This window comes from Hemitrygon akajei, chromosome 17, assembly GCF_048418815.1.
Source record: "Hemitrygon akajei chromosome 17, sHemAka1.3, whole genome shotgun sequence".
In the NCBI taxonomy this organism is placed as follows: Eukaryota; Metazoa; Chordata; class Chondrichthyes; order Myliobatiformes; family Dasyatidae; genus Hemitrygon; species Hemitrygon akajei.
Genome location: NC_133140.1, coordinates 55,436,216 through 55,457,884, shown reverse-complemented (window position 1 = coordinate 55,457,884; position 21,669 = coordinate 55,436,216). Strand labels below are relative to the sequence as shown.

General features: G+C 37.6%; 1 protein-coding gene across 1 annotated transcript in view; it reads right to left on the bottom strand.

Annotated features, from left to right (window-relative positions):
• The window catches only part of jph3b (junctophilin 3b), a 143,814-nt gene that overhangs the window by 16,239 nt on the left and 105,906 nt on the right, over positions 1-21,669 (bottom strand). The window contains exons 3-4 of the mRNA XM_073070161.1: positions 16,860-16,984; positions 3,219-4,102 (exon numbers count right to left, since the gene is read on the bottom strand). Coding sequence (XP_072926262.1) covers positions 3,219-4,102; positions 16,860-16,984 — 1,009 coding nt within the window. The remainder of the gene's footprint in view (positions 1-3,218; positions 4,103-16,859; positions 16,985-21,669) is intronic.

Sequence of the window (21,669 nt, the reverse complement as noted above, 5' to 3'; positions counted from 1 at the left end):
ATGAAAAAGGTGTAGGATTTGGCAAAGAAATTCTGTATATTTTGACAAATATATACTCCGGAAAGCCAATTTTATGATGAATGTACGTTGGCAATTTTTCTGTACAAAGTAAATGTATTTAGTTTCATATAACACAGTTCTCTTCTAATACTTCTTAAATACTGAAAGCCTTTAAAGGTATAAGCTGTTGCTAGGTAACTACCCAGAAAGCTGATGACACAGCACTATTTAATGGCTCAGCATATTATAGGCACTGCAAATTGTACAGCTCTCTGAAGTGAACTATGTTGAAAAAACAGTTATGTACTTGAGGTGTAGTATGAACTTACTTAAAAATTAGATAAAGCTGCTTGTTTGTTCATGCTTAACATAAATAAGTGATGCATCCATTAATGGACAGAAACAGCTAATTTCTAGAAACTGATTATCACCTATCAATTTCATTAAATTATTTCCCTCAGCAACTGTAATACCATATTTGCATCAGCTACTTATCTCTACACAATACTGTAGGAGTACCCCAAAAGAATTGTGTTGTACTTTCTGCATTTACTTCTTTAAAAGTTTTTTTTCCTTCATTACTTCACACTCTCACACAAGGAAAATAAGCAACATCCCTCTAAATTCATTCGTCAAACCTTCTTGTATGGATAAGAAACTGCAGGTCCACTGCTTTTATTAGAGACAAGGGGATTGACTTAACAGTAACTGTACAAAGTAGATGATTGAAAATTCAAAGCCTGTTTTATATCTCCTGGCTTTTATTTCCTTTGAAACTGTTACTGGGCTTCACAACCACTGTGGCCAAACTGCATATTCATGGCAATTAAAACCCCGCAGTTTGATTCTGATTCTGACTCTGATCCAGTCGTATAACATAGTGCAATCCTCCAGCTGCAAGGGAAGGCACTTCTTTATATTTTGAACATAATGAAATATATAGGATTAATGGTAAACCTAAAGGATTCAGTTCTGTCTTGGCTTTTGCCTGTTATGAGAAGCTTTTCTAGTGGAATTAGTTAATTAAACCAGCAGAATGATGTAATCTGGTTATATATAAAATTTATTTGACCTGGGAAAAGTGCTACTTCAATGACCCAAAATTTGGCAACATAATAAAATGAACAGAATAATATCAAACTTTGGAAGGACTTAATATTAAATGGGCAGCCTCCTAGAAGATGCACTTTAATGCAGAAAAATGTTAAATTTTGCAACCTGAGAGAAGTCACAGATTGTGGTAGTGTTCTGAGGGGCACGCAGGCTCAGGATGCACATTCCCAAATTCTTGAAGATGACACAGTGGGTGGATAAAGCAATTAAGTATACTACTTGGATTATTGAACACAGACATGGTAAACCTTTACAAATCTCTTGTCAAGTTTCAGTTGGATAACTGCTCAAAAGCATTAGTCTGGCTTTCTAGAGAAATCATATAGGAAGGCTTATCAGAGATAAGAGGGTTCAATTTTGTGAACAGATTGGAAAAAAAATGGTAACTTTCTCCTGGAGAAAATAAATGTAAGAAGAGCCAATCTTACAGATGAGTACATTGGACAGCTGCTTATGAGATACAGCACAGGCATTACAGACTCAATGTCTTTGATATTAAGATTCTAGGTTGCTATGAATATGTATTTGTCAACATTGTTTCCTATCCTCTATCTTGAAGAAAGAAGAGTAAGGTCTGAGGGAGAAGAAAATAACTTGAATATAAAAGGCATTGAACGTATTAAAACATATATTGTCTTTGCAGTAAACTTGTAAGGTCAATAAAATGTAATTTTTTTTGTGTATGTTACAACTGGTACTCTCACTTTTAAATGATATAACTAAGCTGCAGGCTCTGGTGTGGTCATTTCATTTTATTACCTGAAATATTTAATAAGTCAATCGATTTTTGTAAGGTTTTTATGAAGAAAATTAGACAAAGGCTGGTAACAGCTGAGTTTTGAACCAGCTGAATGGCTTGGAGAGCTGCTTACAGCCGTATCTATGTTTCCCTATGAAATTAATTATTTACTTAATTAAGTATAGTTGAGTCTGTCTTTAGAAATTCTTATTTATGAATTAAAAACTATTCCCCATTAGTACTATCCAGAGAATTAGTGACCTTTTATTAGAACCAACATTCTGCAATTTTCTCTTCTAGGATTCATAAATGAAGAAGATAATGTGAAATAGTAACAGGAGAAGATAAATGATCCTTTTGAATCCTCTCTGTCCTTCAATAAGATCATGGCTGATCTGGGCCTCAAGCTAGCTTTGCTGCCTTATCCTCATATCCTCTGCTTATTTGTAAATTAGAAACAGAAATGAAAATTCTAGATTTTATATGGTAATTAATTGGATGTATTCCCTTACATTTGTCCAGTGTTCCATCTTGCAGCAACTTTGATGTGAACATTGTCTCAAAGAAAACACAAAGGCAAAATGCTCCTTTATATTAAACGTGAAATGTGAAGATGGTAGAGGCGAATACAATAGGGTCTTTTAAGAGACTCTAAGGTAGGCACATGAAGCTTAGAAAAGTTATGCGGTAGGGAAATTCTAGGCAGCTTCTAGAGTAGGTTACATGTTCAGCACAACATTGTGGGTCAAAGGGCCTGTAAAGTGTTTCTACATGACTGGATTCTTTTTCAGACAGTGAGTTAACAGATTAATTTTATAATCATTGTGCCTGAAGCACGAAAGGTAGACACATTTTCTCATTTACACTTACCCTGGCAATAAAAGATTAACACAAATGGACAGAAGGGAATTACTAAACTCAATTTTTTTCCCCCCAAATCAGGCCATTTCCTTTACTGGGCACAAGTACTGCTTGCAGCTGTACAGTATTGTGTAACTTACTTTTAAAAAAATCTCAAAAGAGACTTGTTCAAATTTGCTTTTTGGCCATCCTCACAAATTTTGTTACATTAAAATGACTTGTAGACTTTTTTTTGTAAGTCAGCTGAAAAATAGCTCTGAAGAACTATGATCTGCATACAAAAATGTGCAGCATGAATTGTAACATTATCTTGACCTCTTGAATGTGAGGGGAGAGAGTGCTGTGAAAAGAACTGATAATGAAATGGGTATAGTTACACCTTGAGAGTCAGGTACCGTTACGACCACTGAAATAGGCAGGAGCTGCTTTTGTGCTCAGGATAGGAACCATCAGAAGTAGAAGATAGTTATTTCTATTTACACTGGTAAGGTGGCAAATTACTTACTGAATTAGATTTATATTGAACCATTGTTTCTTCTTCAGACTGTGATATATTGATTGACTTTGAATTTGGTGATGTACTAATGTCATGCCTTGATCGAGACTCCAGCTTTACATTCATTCTTAGGTTCTCCAGCCTCTGGACATTGGGCTCAGAGGGAGACATAAGTATGTAGTTCTCTTTATTTTGCATTGTGGGCTTTAGCCTCTGCACTCCATAGCTAAGGAAATCTGGATGGTAGTCTTCCATCATGTTTCTGGAGCTGAGGTTACTGTAGTGTTGTTCTGAAAATGTGTCTTGTACATAGGAATCCATGCGTTGTAGGGGCTTCATTTCCATTTCATAATTACTAAGTTTTTCTTCATCCTGTTCATGCAGCTGGTTACTTGAATCATGATTATGCAACCGATAGGATGTCCATGAGAAAGTTGGAGACTCTGTCCCTTTTCTGTCAGTGGGTCTGTGATTATATTTGCATTCATTACCTCTTCCCCTGATCTCCTCAGATATTGAAACTGTATTTAAGCTGCTGCTGCCTCTGCTTCCTCCTCTACGATTGCCCGATCGCTGCTTATCGTTCCAGTGGGTAGATCTTGGATATTCACCCCTTCCTCCTTCCAGCAACACCTGAATGTCTTGTCCCTTGTCACATTCCGTGTTCATCTGTCGAACAAGCCTTGCGTTCTTTTTCCTGTACTTTGGTGGTGAGTTGGACGGTGAGGTGGATGACCGGCTTGGCACAGGGCTGAGTTCTGGGGTGAGATCTGGAGGAGTGGTTCCTTTCCTGTAGAGCTCTGGACTCTCCTCCAGGGGGGGGCTTTCTGAGGAAATTCTCTCTATCTCATTCTCAGCTGAATTCTGGAGTGTTGGCCTTTGATACTCAATTCCTGATGGGAAAAACAAAGATTATAAACTTTAAAAGAATATTTAATATGTAAATCACATGCCCCATGTTAACACCTAAATCACTGAATATCCACGGCACAGTTCCTTCTTGATCTGATTATAAAGGATAATCGCTAACAGCCTCAAGCTGTCATGTGGTACCTCTTAGAAAACATTATCACCTGTTAGGTTGAATAAATAGCATTGATATCAAATACGATTACCTTCAGATGACAAATAGCTTTGGCTGAAAATTATCACTATATTTTATACAATAGTGGTAATTTTCTGCAACAACTCAGTCCAATATTCACTGGTAAACAGCAACATGTAATAAATAAGGTTAACATCTCCCTCATCTCTACAATGCTGGCACCTTATTATTTTATAACCTCTTTCCCTTTTCTAATACATATTTATACAGTTTGTACAAAATAATTTAAAACTTCAGGAATGTTGATTTTTTTTCCCACCTGCGCTTAAACCAAATTCATTTTTTCTTTCTGCACTCAGGTATTGCTCTCTTGTAATGAGAAGTCATTCATTCTGTAGTTTTAACTGGGATAAATACCAGAGAATTCCCTTGAATTGTTCCACAATGACACGGGTACATTCAGGGGCCAACTGCTAGTCATGTTGATGTAGTGATTTCTGTATTTGTAATGTCTTCTGAGTGGCTGCCTAAAACAGTTTTTCTTTATTGAATACATTCAAACTCTTGAATTAATACCTCATGAAAATATTCAGTAAAAACCAACTAACTTTCAGTTGTATTGTCATCTTCAACATGTTAATTAGGGGCAATTGACAGCCGCTGAAAAAAGAAAGGTTTTGTTTTGAATACCATATGTGAAATATTCCTTCTTGCTCCATATCAATACTACAGATCCTTCTGAATTTATTTTATATTAGTAGCAGTGCAGCATTTTGTTTTCATTTTATTCTTAATTATTTAATGTCATAAAAATATTAGTTTTGCTAGCAATTAACAAGATGTCCTGCTGAAGGGTCTCAGCCCGAAATGCCGACTGTACTTTTTTCCATAGATGCTGCCTGGCCTGCTGAGTTCCTCCAGCATTTTGTGTGTGTGTTGTTTTGCTTACAAGAGATACTTCTGTCTGGTCTGATTTCAGTCAAATTCACGTGAATTCAGAAACTGAAAGTGACACAACAGCTTAGAAACCATATGATTATGTAAGATATCATGGTAAAGTTATATTGTTCAGTAAAAATACTTTTTCTTGGAATTTCAATCCATTTCTTAGATGACAATCCTAAGCTTTTTGTTTGATAACCAAAGATATTTTGAAACTAATAGGATCTTTTCTGTGAACTGCAAGTATAAGCACTTAGCCAATTTCGGCTTTTGGACTACAGTATAATCTTCTAAAATGCACTTTCGCTCTTAATAATTGCAAGGGGCCATCATAAATTCACATTGCCTGAGTTAAAGCTTTTCACTCATTGTCATCTCAAGCAGAACCTCACCAATTCACAAACTGGCTTTGATCAATCTGAAATACAGTATTGTCATGGGTAATATCCATGAGCACTTTATCACAATACCAACACCATACCCTTTTCATATTTATCATATTTATATTGTGGCAGCATTTCTTGTGAAAATACATTTTTCACATTCACTACCTATTGATTCCACAATCCCTATCTATTGAGGGAAAGAGTCCAAAGAAAAATCCTGAGAACTTTGTTAGGTTATTGTGGCCAGATTTTCATTTGCAATTTGACTTTATTCAGCAGTATTCATGGAAGTGTGTTTAATTATGACAACCACTTCCTCATTTTAGTATCTTGTACAACGCACACATTATGTTCCAATGAAAAATCTCCTTTATTCCCCTCCAAAGATGCTGTTTGACTTGCTGAGTTCCTCCAGTGTGTGTGTTGTGTGTGTTGCTCAAGAGTTCCAGCATCTCCAGTTCTCTTGTGTTTGATATTTTGTACATTTGTACATTTTACATTGTAATTGAGCTGGTTATCAGAACAGTAGGCTCTTTCCACTCCCTACAGTGCTCAAGCAGTTCTTTGTTTCAATATCAATCCTTGGAAGAATCCTAATCCATTTATTGTATTCATTCAAGTTGTAGCAAACAACTCACTTCAAAGTTCAAAGTACATTTATTAACAACCTTGAGATTTGTCTGCTTACAGGCAGCCACAAAGCAAGAAACCTGAGAGAACACCTGCTCATCAATCTAATCAACCATTGAGGCAGCAACTCAATTCATAAAAGCATGCAGACATGGTCAAGAGGTTCAGTTGCTGTTCAGAATGGGGAAGAAATGTGATCTCAGTGACTTTGACCATGGAATGATTGTTGGTGCCAGACAAGGTGGTTTGAGTATCTCAGAAACTGCTGATCTCCTGGGATTTTCATGCACAACAGCCTCTGGAGTTTATAGAGAGTTGTGCGAAAAACAATAAAATATTCCACGAGCAGCAGTTCTGTGGGTGAAAATGCCTTGTCAACGAGAGAGGTCTAAGGAGAACGGCCAGACTGGTTCAAGCCAACAGGAAGATAACAGTAACTCAAATAACCATTTGTTACAACAGTGTGTGCAAAAGAACACACATCCAACCTTGAGGTGGATGGGCAACAGCAGCAGAAGCCTACAAACATACAATCAGTGGCTACTTTATTAGATAGAGCATGTACCTAATAAAATGGCCACCGAGTGCACGTCACCTTGTTGGATAGGGGTGGGACTTATTCAGTCCTAAACTACCAAAAAAATACAGATGCAGGAAACCTGAAATAGAGAGAAAATCTGTTGGAAACACAGGCAGCACCTGTGGAAAGACAAACAGAATTAACCTTTCAGGTTCAATATCCTACGCTGGAATAGGAGAAACAATTCTCCATCCTCGGGCAACTCATTCTTTTTGTCTGTACCAGAACGGATCCTTGATTTTATTTTAATTTCTATTTTTATGTAGTGATATGGCATTTTAACAAGCCCTTCTGGTCCTTTCAGCTGTAAGCTATTCATTTGTGACATTGTCTCAGTATTTCTCACCATTAGAACAGTCTAACCTGCTGGTCATGCCCTGCCATCTGCAACACATTATTCTTCATTGATTGTGTAATCACCTCTATCTGATCCTATTAACCTATCTAACCAGAGGACCTCTACTCCGATAAATGTTACCCAGTATTTTATGCATTTAGGTATTTCTTGCTATATGTGCTAGAAGTTTAGGGCTCCCATACAAATGCTCAAGGATTCACTAGTTGATCCTTGCCCTCATGGAGTCCAGCAGCAAACTCAAGTTTGCAATGAGGGAACTGTTTGTTCAACCTGGCATGACCTGGCAGAGAAACAACAGGCTCATTCATTTCAATGGAGAGTAATAGTAGAGGGACAACATTAGGTATTAGATAACTCAAAATTTTTGAATTTTTAACTTAAATTATTTAATTGTTATTTTTCTAATTGTCTTTTAAAAACTTTTCAATCTTTTTTATAGTTAATTTTGAAAATTTCTGAATGTCAGACAGATTCAAAGACACCAACTGGTTTCCCAACCAGTAGAGTTTGGGTCATGATTTACCATTGTGTCAATATTTATGGACAGTTGTAATTCTGGCTCGATTCCTTGATAGCCTTAGGCAAGGCTAAGCAGGGCTTTGCCATTCAGTATCGAGACAATTTCAGGCAAAATTGACACTAGTGGAGCCCAAACATTGTAGTCCACATTTGGCATGTAGAAGTAAAACAGATAGCTTGCTACCGCCAGACGGTTCCAGTCTGATGTGTTGCAAAAGTCCTTTCTGAATTTATGGAACATCTCTCTCAAGGCTGCCAGGAGTTTCTCTTAGCAACAATTTTATATCTGTCTACGTGCTACCTAAATTAAATTTTGCTGCAGCCTGGATTTGGAGCTCTCAAATGAGTAAATTGCTTCACCAAACTGGAATAACTTACCATCATAAAAGAACACTTGAGCATCACTTCAATATAAGTGTTAAAGATAATTTTTAATAATGCATATTCAGGAGTGCACTCTTAATTTATGATGTTTGTCTGTCACTCCCTGGGTGAAAATGTGCTTGGATGTAGGTTGAGACAGCACATTATTTAAGTCTACACCATATGTATTTGAATGCATTCTAAACTAATTAATGTTTGAACAAATTGTTCATGTTAATCTCCCATTCAATGAAGATAAGAGGAACTAATGATTACTTCTTTATCCTAACAAAAAAAATTCCACTGCCAGAATTATTTTCAAGGATGCATTTATGGACAGGGAATTATACAAGAGAAAGGTGAAATGTGTTCATAAATATAATATTGATAGAGTCATAATTGGAAATGTATAACATAAATCTGATGAGGTTAGATATTCAAACCTTACACTGAAATCTTGAAACAACATATAGAGAAGCATTTGGTAAAAACTTGCTGACTTGGATGATGTGATCGGCAGGTTGCAAGCAACAATCAGTGTTTTCATATAGTCAGCAATATAATCCAAATGCTGACACTGAACAATAGATGATCAGTATCTCCATATGACAATAAATAAGGAATTAATTCCTCTGGGACTGTAGAACAGCAGAATCAGAACCAAGCTGATGAAGAGCATTTTTGAAAAAGTTTTATCTGGTGAAAAATCTGCACAACGTTTGTATTTAGGAGTAACATTTATGCTACACCAGCCAATAACAATCTCCAAGAAAAAGGGAGTCTAACCACCAGAGCCTGACATTCAACGACATTGGCTTGGTTGAGAGCCATGCCATCGGTATCCTGGACAACACTAACAACCACAAATTTAACTAGGTTACCCAATAAATATGGCAGCTAAAGGACAGATCAGATATTAAGTGTTCAAAAACGGACACCACACAACACTTTCCAAAATCTACCGGGATGATGCCACAAGGGTGAGGGAACACTTTAGTGTTGGTTTGGGTAAACAATTATTGTGAACTATTATGAATTGCTTTAGATTTAGGCTGGGGAAAATATCACTACAAATTCGCAACAGAATAAATCTGCACACAGTTTGATGGAATCTAATGGGTTCTTGTTTGGAAAGGTATAATTTTAGATGGTTTTACTATTAATAATGAAATATTCTTTACTTTAGTATTTAGAATTGAATTGCATTAAAATGATTAATCTTCAATTGCTATAGAGTATAGCTTACATTCTTTTAATTGTGTGGTACAGCACAAGAAAGTGACTAGAGGCATGATTGGATCATCTCATTAATCGAACTTCATAAAGTGGTAACTATCTGGCCTCTTACCTCTTTCCACCTGTCTGTTACCTCCCACTGGTGCCCCTCCCTCTTTCCCTTTCTCCTATGGTCTACTCTCCTCTCCTAACAGACCCCTTCCTCTACCTTTCCCACCCGCCTGGCTTCACCTATCACCTTCCAGCTATCCTTCTTCCCCTTCCCTCACCTTTTCATCCTGGTGTCTTCCCACTTCCTTTCCAGTCCTGAAGTAGAATCTCAGCCCAAAGCATCAACTGTTAGCTCATTTCCATGGCCTGACCTGCTGAGTTCCTCCAGCATTATTGCATATGCTATTTTAGAGTAGTTATTTAGGAAATAGATGCCATGGATGATTGGAATTCCAATCTTGAGCATGTGGTTGTAATAAAAATTGTTTATACACCATCTTCAAAAATGGAGCTTTTAATTTATGAATTCTGAATTATTATTTTAAAATGTTGCAACTTCATGTTTAAGGTTTTTGGCAACTAGAAAAAGAATGATTTGAATTGAGTAACTGAAGATAAAGCACAATTCTCCAGCTTAGTATTAGTTTCACAACATGACATTAAGGCCATGGGGTTTTTCACTCTGTGTTGGGTTGCAAGCTTTGAAAGTGTTTTTCTCTAACAAGTATGTTATTTTTTTCCAAGTTTAAGATGTCACATCCTTAAAGATTAGCGTAAAAATTTGTTTTACTTTATAATCCTTTTATTTGGATTTATTGTTTTTTTAAAATAAAAGATAACATTAAATATTTGAAAATACTTAGGTAAACCTGTATTTGATTAAGAAAGAAGACAGTTCAGAAAAGCTATGAATATTTTTTGTTGTAATATAGCGTGTGAAACAGCATTGCAAATTATGTCATAAACCTTGAAAAATGCCATGGAATTTTCCTGAAGATAGTGCTCTTTAGATGGTAAACTATGCTATTGTTTAATGGAGGACAACAAATGGGTAAAGAAGAAATGGTGGTTGGCCTTATTTGTTTCATTTCATTATCAGCGATATTTCAAGGGTTATCACTAGCTGGCAAAGTTACTTCCAATTTGGTAAGATCAATTATGCTAATATTTAATTCATGTATATGTAGAAAAAAACTGGAATAATCCCAGCATGATATAATTAATGTTCTCCTTAAACATTCCAATGATGCCACAAATAATGGAGGTTAAATTAATCCTTAAGCATTGTTAAATGTCTCAACAATAAAACGATAATGACCAGTAAAAGTTCAAATATGAATTAGCATTTGATCTATTAGGCAATAATAATGGACTTTCCCAATGACTTATTTATTTATTTATTTATTTATATATGTATGTATGTATGTATGTATATATGTATGTATGTATGTCTTTAGAGATACAGCACAGGACTGGTCATCATTGCTGGAGGGATTGAACTTAAGAGCAGGGTCATGCTGCAACTATACAGGGTACTGGTAAGGCCACACCTGGAGTTCTGTGTGCAGTTCTGGTCTCCTTACTTGAGGAAGGATATACTGGCTTTGAAGGTGGTGCAGAGGAGGTTCACTAGGTTGATTCCAGAGATGAGGAGGCTAGACTATGAGGAGAGATTGAGTCACCTGGGACTGTACTCACTGGAATTCAGAAGAATGAGAGGAGATCTTATAGAAACATATTAAATTCTGAAAGGGATAGATAAGATAGAGGCAGGAAAGTTGTTTCCATTGGTAGGTCAGACTAGAACTAGAGGGTATAGCTTCAAAATTTAGGGGAGTAGATTTAGGATAGAGATGGGAGGAACTGCTTTTCCCAAAGAGTGGTGAATCTGTGGAATTCTCTGCCCATTGAAGCAGAGCAGGCTGCCTCAGTGAATATATTTAAGACAAGGCTGGATAGATTTTTGCATAGTAGGCGAATTAAGGGTTATAGTGAAAAGGCAGGTAGATGGCGATGAGCCCATGGTCAGATCAGCCATGATCTTATTGAATGGCGGAGCAGGCTCGATGGGCCAGATGGCCGACTCCTGCTCCTATTTCTTATGTTCTTTATGCACTTACGATATTAGGCTCTTCTGGCCCACTGAACCATGCTGCCCAGCGACCCACCAATTTTAACCCTAGCCTAATCCCAGAACAATCCATAATGACCAATTAACCTACCAACCAGTACGTCTTTTGACTGTGGGAGAAAACCAGAGCAACTGGAGGAAACTCACATGCCCACATGAGGAATGTACAGAATTTCTTACAGAGAATGCCAGAATTGCACTCTGAACTCTGAAGCCCCAGGCTGTAAAGTTTTCCACTGACTGCTACGCTAATGTGGCGCCCCAGTTCCAATACTAATACCAATTTGCAGGATTCATTTTGTCTGCCATGGGTTTCTATAGAATTTAAATGGAATTCCAGCTTCAGAAGAAAAACTGTTTTATGGATTATGTTATTGAAATATGTTTCTAATGATGAATTAAAATACAAGGAGTAATTTACAACTGTTCATAAAATTTTGAAGCTTGCAACCTTACAATGATGTCTTGGACCTTCTGGCCGTGGGTGTTTACATATTGGCTGGGTGTGCCTTGAATAGATCATCAATCAGTCAATTCTTGAAAGATGAGAGAAAGTGAATGGCAGGTGAACTTATTGAAACACATGAGATTCCAAGGGGACCTGACACAGACAGAGGCTGAGAGGATGTTTTCTCTGCAGAGGGTGAATCTAAACCTAGGGGACATAGCTTATAGATAAGAACTAGGCCACTTAAGATTGAATTGGGGAATTTCTTCTCTTAAAGGGTTTGGAATTTTCTGTCCCTGAGAACTGTGATGCTGAGTTATTAAATATACTCAGGACTACAATCTGTATGTTTTTATCTTAGCCATTTAATTACCAGTGAAGTATTAAAGAAGAAATTGATGCAAACTCAAGTGGCCTTACAGGCTAACAACTATTCCTAGTATTTCTAGCAAAGCTGCTTTGAACCAAACAGCAATTTCCTGACATTTACTGAACTTCTGGCATTTTCCAAGAAAATTCAGTCTATCTGTTTGTAAATGTAAGAATATTTTAAGAATGTGTTCATGTTCAAGAATGTCAAGGAAGAATCTGTTGATATTTTGATTGATAACAGACATGTGGAAAATGTTATCGACAATGGAATTTATGAGAAACACAAGAAGAATATTGTAAATGCATATGTGACTCATGTTAACAAGAACTTAGAGGGAAAAATGCTGTGAAATATTTGGCAAACGATCACATAAGAAATACCTAGAACTCTTGCACTGAACAAAGCGATGGAGCATTTTTCATTTGGTCATTGTTACTGGATTACAGAGTTGTTTTTGCATTCATGTTATCAAAGTGCAAGTTATACCCATTCCTTTGCTGAATAAACTGAAGAGGAGTAACTTTACTAATTTCAGATTCTAATTCTGGAAACAAATGCCATGTATTTATCTAGGTAATGTCACAGAGGAGTAAATACTGCGTCAACATGACTTGAAAGTTACTTATTCTAATTTTGTAGGTTGCATCAACAGTAACCAAATTTAAAGAGCACCATGAAGAAGTTTATTGACTTTTATTGTTTGCTTAAGAGATACATTCAGTTCCATAAGCATGACTATCTTGGCTGATTTTATTGCGCTAATTAGGTCCACAAACATGTTAGCATCATGCAATTTCTAGTAAATATCCAAGTACCTTTGTCAAGAAAAGTATAAGGAAACAAGAGGAGAGAAGGGGGTGACAAAAACAAAAAAGGAAACAGAACTTAAAGGAAATAAACAGGAGGAGGAGGAGTTAAAATGAAAATACAGAAGTAGATGAGAAAGGAAATGAAATAGTTCAATGATTATATGTATTATAAAATAGCTTATGGGTTGGATATGGTATGTAATTATGATTTAACTACTTATTTAAAGTATTTGACTACATTTCCAAACTAAAGCACCAAGAATGTGCAGAGACTACCCGACAAGATGAGTACATTTTTCAGGTTTCCAACAATCACATTTTTATAATCCATCATATGAATTAGGAGCAGGGTTCAACCATTCAGTTCCTTGAGCCTTGTCCTCCTTTTAGTAGGACCACGGCTGACTTGATTGTCATCTCAACTCACAATTCCATCTGTCCATGGTAACATTTTGTCTCCTTCCTTATTAATCTAGTACTTCACCCTCAAAAATTAAAAAAAAAAATTTTTCCACTGCCCTTTAAGGAATAAAGTTCCAAAGAATTATAACGCTCAGAGAAAATATTTTTTCTTTTCTCTATCTGGGATGCATGGTGACTTGGCCATTTGGATTCAGAATTTGCTTGCTCATAGCAGTCAATAGGTCATATTCTGGCTGGAGGTCCTTGACTAGTGATGTTCCATACTGGGAACTCTGCTATTTGTGATGCATCTAGATGGGTGAGTTAGTAATTTGGCTGATGGTATAAAGATTGGTGGTGTTGTGGACAGTGTAAAACATTGCCATGGGATGCAGCAAGATATAGCGCATTTGCAGATATGGACGCAGAAAAATTAGATTGAATGTAGTCCGGTCGAGTGTGAAGTGCTGAACATTGGGAGATCCAATGCAGGACCATTAGAAGCACTAATATACAGAGGGTTCTTGGAGTCCAAGTCCATAGCGAGTTGATAGGGTAGTAGAGAGGGTATATTACATGCTGCCTTTACTGGCTGAGGCAATGACTTTGAGACTCAGGGATTTATGTTGCAGATTTATGAAGCTCTGGATCTGGGGAGTTCGGAGAGGGTGTAGGAGAGATCTACCAGGACTTTATTAATACCTCCTCTTATAGAGATTAAAAGTACTTCTTGTCCTCAGTTACCACTCCATGAGCCTCTACATCCAACACATCATTCTCCACAACTTCCACCATCTTCAATGGGACCCTACCACCAAGCACATCTTTACCTTCTCCCTCCCTCCCCCACTTTCTACTTCCCACAGGGTTTCACTCATTCCGTGATTCCTTTGTCCATTCATCCTTCCCCATTAATCTCCCTCCTGGGATTTATCCCTGCACCTGCCTATTCACCTCCTCCCTCACCTCCATTCATGGTCCCACACAGTCCTTCCAGGTGAGGCAACACCTCACCTGCAAATCTGTTGGGGTCACCTATCGTATCCAGTGGTGCTCCCGACGCGGCCTCCTCTCCATTGGTAATATCTAGATTGTGAGACTGCTTTGTCAGTCATTTTAATTCCTATCCCCATTCCTGTTCTGATATGCTGGTCTCCTCTTCTGGCACAATGAGTCCACTCTCAGGGTAGAGGAGCAACACCTCATAGTCCATCCAGGTAGCGTCCAACCTGATGGCATGAACATCAATTTCTCCAACTTCTGCTAATTTCCTCCCTTCCCCTTTCCCCTCTTCCAACTATCCAGAAACTTACTTCATCCCCCTCCCTCTCCCCCACTCACTTGCCTTCACCTATCACCTTTATGGCTTCTCCTCCTTCCCCTCCCCAACCTTCTAATCTGGCATCTTCCCCCTTGCTTTCCAGTCCTCATAAAGGGCTGTGGCTGGAAATGTTAACTGTTTATTCATTTCCATAGATTCTGGCAGACCTATTGAGATCCTCCAGCATTTTATGTGTGTTGTTCTGGATTTCCAGCATCTGCAGATGTGTTTAAGATTAATACTTTATACACTTTAGCCAAATCCGTTGGGAAAGGTGTCCTTTCCGAATTCAGTACTGCTGCTTCAATTAGCCACACATTCCGCTGCCTAGATTAGCGGGCATGCGCGATAGGAGAGATTGGACAATCAAGGGTTGTTTTCTCTGGAGTGATAGGGGCTAAGAGGAGACATAGATAGATATCCAGTGCCCTTTTCCCAGTGTCAAAATGTCTAATTGCTTTAAGGTGAGAGGTGAAAGTTCAAAGGAAATGAGCAGAGCATGTTTTATTACAGCAAATGGCGGGTGTCTGGAAGGCACAGTTAAGGATGCAGATATGATGTCAGAGTTTAAATGGCACACGGATACACAGTGAATGGAGGGATAGGGAAAAGGTGCAGACAGCAGGGATTAGTTTAGTTAGATGTCATTAGCTTCATTAGTTTGGCACAACATCATGGGCTGAAGTGCCTGTTTCTGTGCTGTTTTCTGTATTCTATGTTCTACTTTTAAATGGTGACCCCTTGTTCCAAACTTGCATACAAGGGGGAAGATCCTATCCACATCCATTAGGTTAGGGCTCTCAGGTTCTTTAATGTTTGAATCAAGTTACTTCTCATGCTTGTGATCTCTAGCAACTACAAGGCTCGCCTATCCAAGACAAATTGACCTTTTTACTTATTAGTGAAACAAATCTCCTTTGTAACATTTCCAGTGCATATACAACCTTCAGTAAATAAGACCAATACTGAAAAAATAATCTAGTTCTTTCCCGGCATTTATGACAAATAAAGTCTTCTCAGGCTTCCAACCAGGTGCAGGTATCGATTTTAACCTCGATATAGAGTTAAAATTGTTAAAATCAATACCTGTACCCGGCTGGAAACCCAGGAAAAGTTTATAAGACCAATATTGTACACAGAATCTTGTGTGATCTCATCAATGCCAAACGTTACTGAGGCATAACCTCTATGCTTTCATATTCAACTCCGCAACAAATGATCACGTTCTAGCAATAAACAATCAATTTTCCGAAGGTCGACTTCACCACACAGTAACAGCAATGTCAAACATGAAAAGATAAAAAGTCATCAAGTGTTGCGTTAATGTGACATTTTTAATGGTACATTCCAAATATTAACAGCAAAAAAGGTTAGACACTATAATATAGGAAATGTACAGCCATTTTACGCTCAATAAGGTCACATAAATAGCAATGTGATATTGACCAGATAATCTGCTTCTCTGATAGAGGCTGAGGGAGAAAAATTGACCAGTTCACCTGGTCTTCTTTCAAATATTGCCATGGCAACATCTTTGTCCATCTGAGAACACGTGAGGCCTTGCTTTGACATTTCATTTTAAAGATAGCATCATAGACAGTATAGCAGTCCCTCAGAACTGAATTCTGGGTCCAACTTTTTGAACTTGAGTCCCTGAATAGGATTTGAACCCACTAACATGGAAAAGGGAATGCTATAGACGAGGCACAGGTGACACTTTTTCATGTATGTTTTTTTTTCTACATTTCTTCTATAGGGCTGCAAATTTCAACTAACGATTAACAAATTAGTTCATATCAACATGGCTGCTTTTTAAGAATATAAATATCTTGAATGCAAAATGAATGTTACCTTCTCTGAGGAATGAAGTGTTATTACAAAATCAAGGTATACTTTTTATAAAATGTTAAAACAGGCTTCCCATATGAGGCATTAGCATGTCATACGGTTTTCTTGACACTATTCACGAAATCCCACCTATGTTACTGAACCAACCTTTGAGCACTAAGATTTGCATTGCTTGAAAAGAGTTTGCCTGAATCTGACATCCATTCTCATTGCCATAGATAATAGCTAACAGACCATTAGTTAAGCCAAGCACCATTAATATACTGACCATTGCCTGGTTGTTGTGTGGACGGTGAGAACTCTTTGGCAGTGATCCTGGCAAGCTGCGCCTCATCCTGAGCTTTTTGAGCAGCTGTATCAGCGAGCTCCGATTTTGACCTGGCATGAGATGTCCTGTAAGGAATGTGAAGAATTACAGGTCTTTTACAGTAACGACAAACACACCCTTCAATTCGTAAAATTACAGCACCATTGTGATAAGTCTATAATGTTCAATCCCCCATATTGAACGTAATACATTACTCATTTGGTTGTAATTCCTCTCATTTCTATCCTCAATACTAAGGGAGCTGAGATAATAATAATAATAATAATAAACTCCTTTTCAGTTTACTTCTTGTAAACATTAAAGTTGCATTGCAATCACCTTCCTTTGTTATCCGATGACCAATTTGAGATCTAATTCTAATTATTAAATCTAGATCTAATCTAATTCCTATGTTCAAATTTATTTTGCTGTACTATATTTATTGCACACAATTGTTGATTGAATGTTTGATTTTATTTTTTTCTCCATGTATCTCTTTATCAATGATTCTGTTTTCTGGTTCTTTCCTTTCCATTCCTGATGAAGGGTCTCTGGACTCTGAGATTTCCAGCATCTGCGGAATCTCTTGTGTTAACGATTTGCTTCCTATATCTAGTTTAGTTCCAGTCGCTTATTATTCATGGGCCTAAATGATATATGTTAGCTCACTCTCCACCAACACACTCAATTTTAAATTACTCAACGATATTTAAATATCTTCCTATGGTTTAGTTCAAACCTCTTGAGTCCTAAATCGCACTCTAATTCTCTGACTAGCCCTGTTTCATCATGTTCATCAGAGGCTAACTCTCTGTCTCTAAACTTTACACAAGGGCCTCTCAATAGAATCCTTCCGCCAACCATTCACAAATGCTTCTACAGAGTTCATCCCTTTCTAATTACATCAAGAATGGGATAACAGATGCTCTCACGATTCTTCCAGAAATGAAGCAGTCCAAGTCAGCCCACACCAAGACCTGGATAACAAGCAGGATTTTTCCTCCTGATTATTTCCTTTTGTCCTATCAAGGTTCGTACTGCTTTCTTCACCTTATTCTTGCGGACTATCTTCCGAAATTTCACCTTCTCAACTTCCACCTCTTGAAAATCTCATATCAGTCTTCTGAAAATTATTCCCTCCATGGAGTGGTATGTTCCCCCTTTACTTCCATTGTGAAGTGCCTGTTATTTGCTACTTTAACAATTAGAGAAGTGCAGATTGATGTTTGTATTACCAATCAAATGAATTGGAGTTAAGCTTTTCTTTGCTCTTTATTTGAAGTAATTACTAATGTTTTTTTTAAATTTTATATTATCATTTGGATAAAAGAATGAGTTGTAAAAAGGAATAATGGGAAGAATCTTTTTTTGCAGGGAGTAAATTAATTTGCATGTTCAAATTAATTTTGAACATTCAACAATTGAATTAATCAAACTTTGTTGAAACAAAGCTGTCCTTTACTTTAAAGTCAACACAAGAGACTTTATTGAATTTTTTAACAAATGCCAGCTGAAACTTCTGTGCTCATTATTTCACCATAAATCATTAATGTTTGCTTAGGAATCACGAAGAGGCGGAGAGGACAACCTCAGCTTCAATTTGTGACAAATGGTAGAATACTATATCTCCTTTACTCCACTCAAGGAACTAAAATTGCAATAAAATAACTTATAACCTTTTTCTAAATTGTACTTTATGAGAGAAAAAAATACTCATAATTACAATAAACTTCAGAAGCATCCCCAGCAATGCAATAAAAGAATTGATTTTTCCAGTTTCTTGATACTTACCTACTAATCTATACAGATTACTTCTATAATATTTATATAAAGATCTTTATACCTTTATAAAGATCTGATGAATTATTGGAATAATGTTCATTATTTTTCTGAAAATAAAACACATCATGCCACGTTACCTAACAGACTAATCATAAACAATGATTTGAAAGAAAATCCAAAAACTATTTGTACTGGAAATCTGAAGTAAAAACAAAATGTGTTCGAAGCATTCAGCAGGTTAGTCAGCATCTGTGACAATAAAACAGACTGAAATCCCTTTGTCAGAACTGGGATATGGAGGACAGGTGATGACCAGGTCTTCAACCTGAAATAGTAACTTGTTTCTCTTTACACTGGTGTTGATGAACCTGCTGAAAATTCTGTTTTTATGGCTGTATATTGAATAAATGTTAATACTAATATTAATACAAAGCCTTCTGAAAACTCTTAGAATTCGCAATCTGAAACAAATAAGATAAATATAAAATGCTTTGATAACTAACGAGGGAGCAGGAAGAGAAGACAATGCTTCAGTAAGTTGTATGTATTAATTCATACCAATAAAAAGATTATTTTCAGAAAAAAATTAAGTATATTAGTAATTTAGGATATGTATTAACTGTACAGCAAACCAGACACAAATACTGCATGTCTGCAACTATGGCAGTCATAGTCCTCCAAAATGTTTTCTTTGTATCGTCTTTATGCTTCTCTGGATCATTTAGTTATACACTTAGTGACATACAGTAAATGATTATTTTATTATGGAGCTTGAGGCGAAATGGTCTGCACCCTGGTGCCAAGCAGGGTGGATGTTCAAGAACAAGGCAGCAGCTGATTCAGCAGGCTATCTGTTTACTTTTAAGTGGAGGTGAAGCCTGTGCAATGTTTTTGTGCCTCAGTGGAGTCTCAGACTACTCCACCCAGGAATGAATTGCTGCTACCTGGTACCAGATTGATGGTCTGTAAGAGAAGAAGGTTAATGTCTTGGAGCACCATGTAGCCATTAGAGAACAAGATGTCTGAATTGATTGTCTTCATTGGCAAAGATCAAAAGGTTTTGATGGGACTTATGCAAACCGGGTTACAGCAGTCACACACCCTGCTACATGGACAGTCTCCTCCCTAACCTTTCCCTCCAAAACTGGTTCTCAGGCAATTCCCCCACATTCCCAACAGCCAAGTAAGTGCAACCCCTCAGCCCAAGACATTGCACGAGCCGGCCAGTCCTTCCAATACCGAAGTTACTCATCAGCATTCACCATGACCCCTTGTGACTACCCAAAAGAAAGGAAGTGATCTGCCAGCAGTGTATCTGTAATCAGGTGAAAATGATGGCAGTATCTAATACTAGAGTTTAAATACCAGCTGGAAGACTATCCCATAGGGCCAACGCATGGTACATGGTTTAATATCTGTTCATAATTAATGGTGTTCCTGATCTGTGATTAACGTTCATTAAAATATTTTGTTTACTCATTCTGGCATCACCATTGAGCGGGGTGAATGGAACGACAAGGGAAACTCCTGAAATATGGAGTGTCTCATATTATCGTTGTCCTTGCTGGTGTAAATTTATTGTTCATTCACGTAATGTTTCATAACTCCAAAAACTGATTGGAAGAAAGACATGGGAGCCCCTGTGTGCACTTGGTTATACTCTGTTTAGTAAGGAGCTCATTTATGACATGGGGACGTAATGACGTAAGCCATTCACATGTACGGACTTCATGCACATACAACCCAGAATGATTATGTAAACAAAGAATGCTTAATCAAACAATATGTATACAATATTACTCAAGTATTAGAAACACTACTCACCTCCCTGCTTAGCTATAAACTCCAACTCAATCTGGAAAGTATATTATATAATACAAATACCGCATTGATATCCACAGCATAGCAAATTTTAAATGATCCCATTCAGGCATAAAGATTTAATTGCCGTGGAGCATTTCTTACTCTTGTGATAGCGTTTCGAAGCAACTGAACCCGATGTTTGGATGACGATTTAAGCGCTGGGCCAGATTGAAAAGGTCAGGCCCAAGGTGACGGAGGGCCGGTTCAGCCCGTTACTCTGCAATGTTTGCTCGGCTCTGTGTTGTACTGAGGACTTGTGGACCTCTTTCCTGAGCATCCGATCTGAATGCTATTTGCTTGCTTTTGTTACTTGCATGATTTGCTTTTATTTCTCTCTGAACACTGGGTCTTTTTTTAAAATGGGTTCTTTTAGGTTTCTTTGTTTGGTGGCTGCCAGTAAGGAGGTGATTCTCAAGGGTGTATAATGTATACATTAAATGTACTTTGAACTTTCAACTTGTGTCTTTCTTAATGGGGGTGTGGGTCACTCTGTTTGGCAGGTGAGAACTGTGGCTGTGAAACAATGTTAGGCCTCCTCTGTGGTGGATGTGGGAACTGACTCTGGGACTGCAGGAAGTGCGTCTAACAGCTCTGGACGCCTTACTTTTCCAACAATTGACTCTGCTCTCCTCAACTAATCGATGTGCCAACCCCAGATGACATCTGACACATCTCCACTGTGTAGGAGAGGGCCCAGTTCTGTCCTTAATCCCTTTGGTCACCTCTGTAGCCCCTCACCAGAACTGCCTGTCGAGGAGTGAAACATTGAACCTCCTTGTTTGAGGAGGCCTCGTTTTGTCTCAGCTGTTTGTACTATACACTCCTTCTGAGACTGAGCTTGAGGAGATCCAAGTGTGAACACAGCAAGTGCCCCGGGAACAGAGTGTGCTGCATTACGATACGTAAGGTGGAGCTTCTGATTCAGTGTCAGTACAGTGTGTTCTACTGACATTGCTTGCAGGGCATTCTTTAGACTCTGCACAAATCTTTCCACCAAGCCACTTGTAGCTGGGTGGTACAGTGCAGATGTAAAATGTCTTATTCCATTCATTTTCAGGAATGACCGAAACTGTTCCGCAATAAACTGTGGTCAATCGTCACTGATTAAATATTCTGGAACACCAGT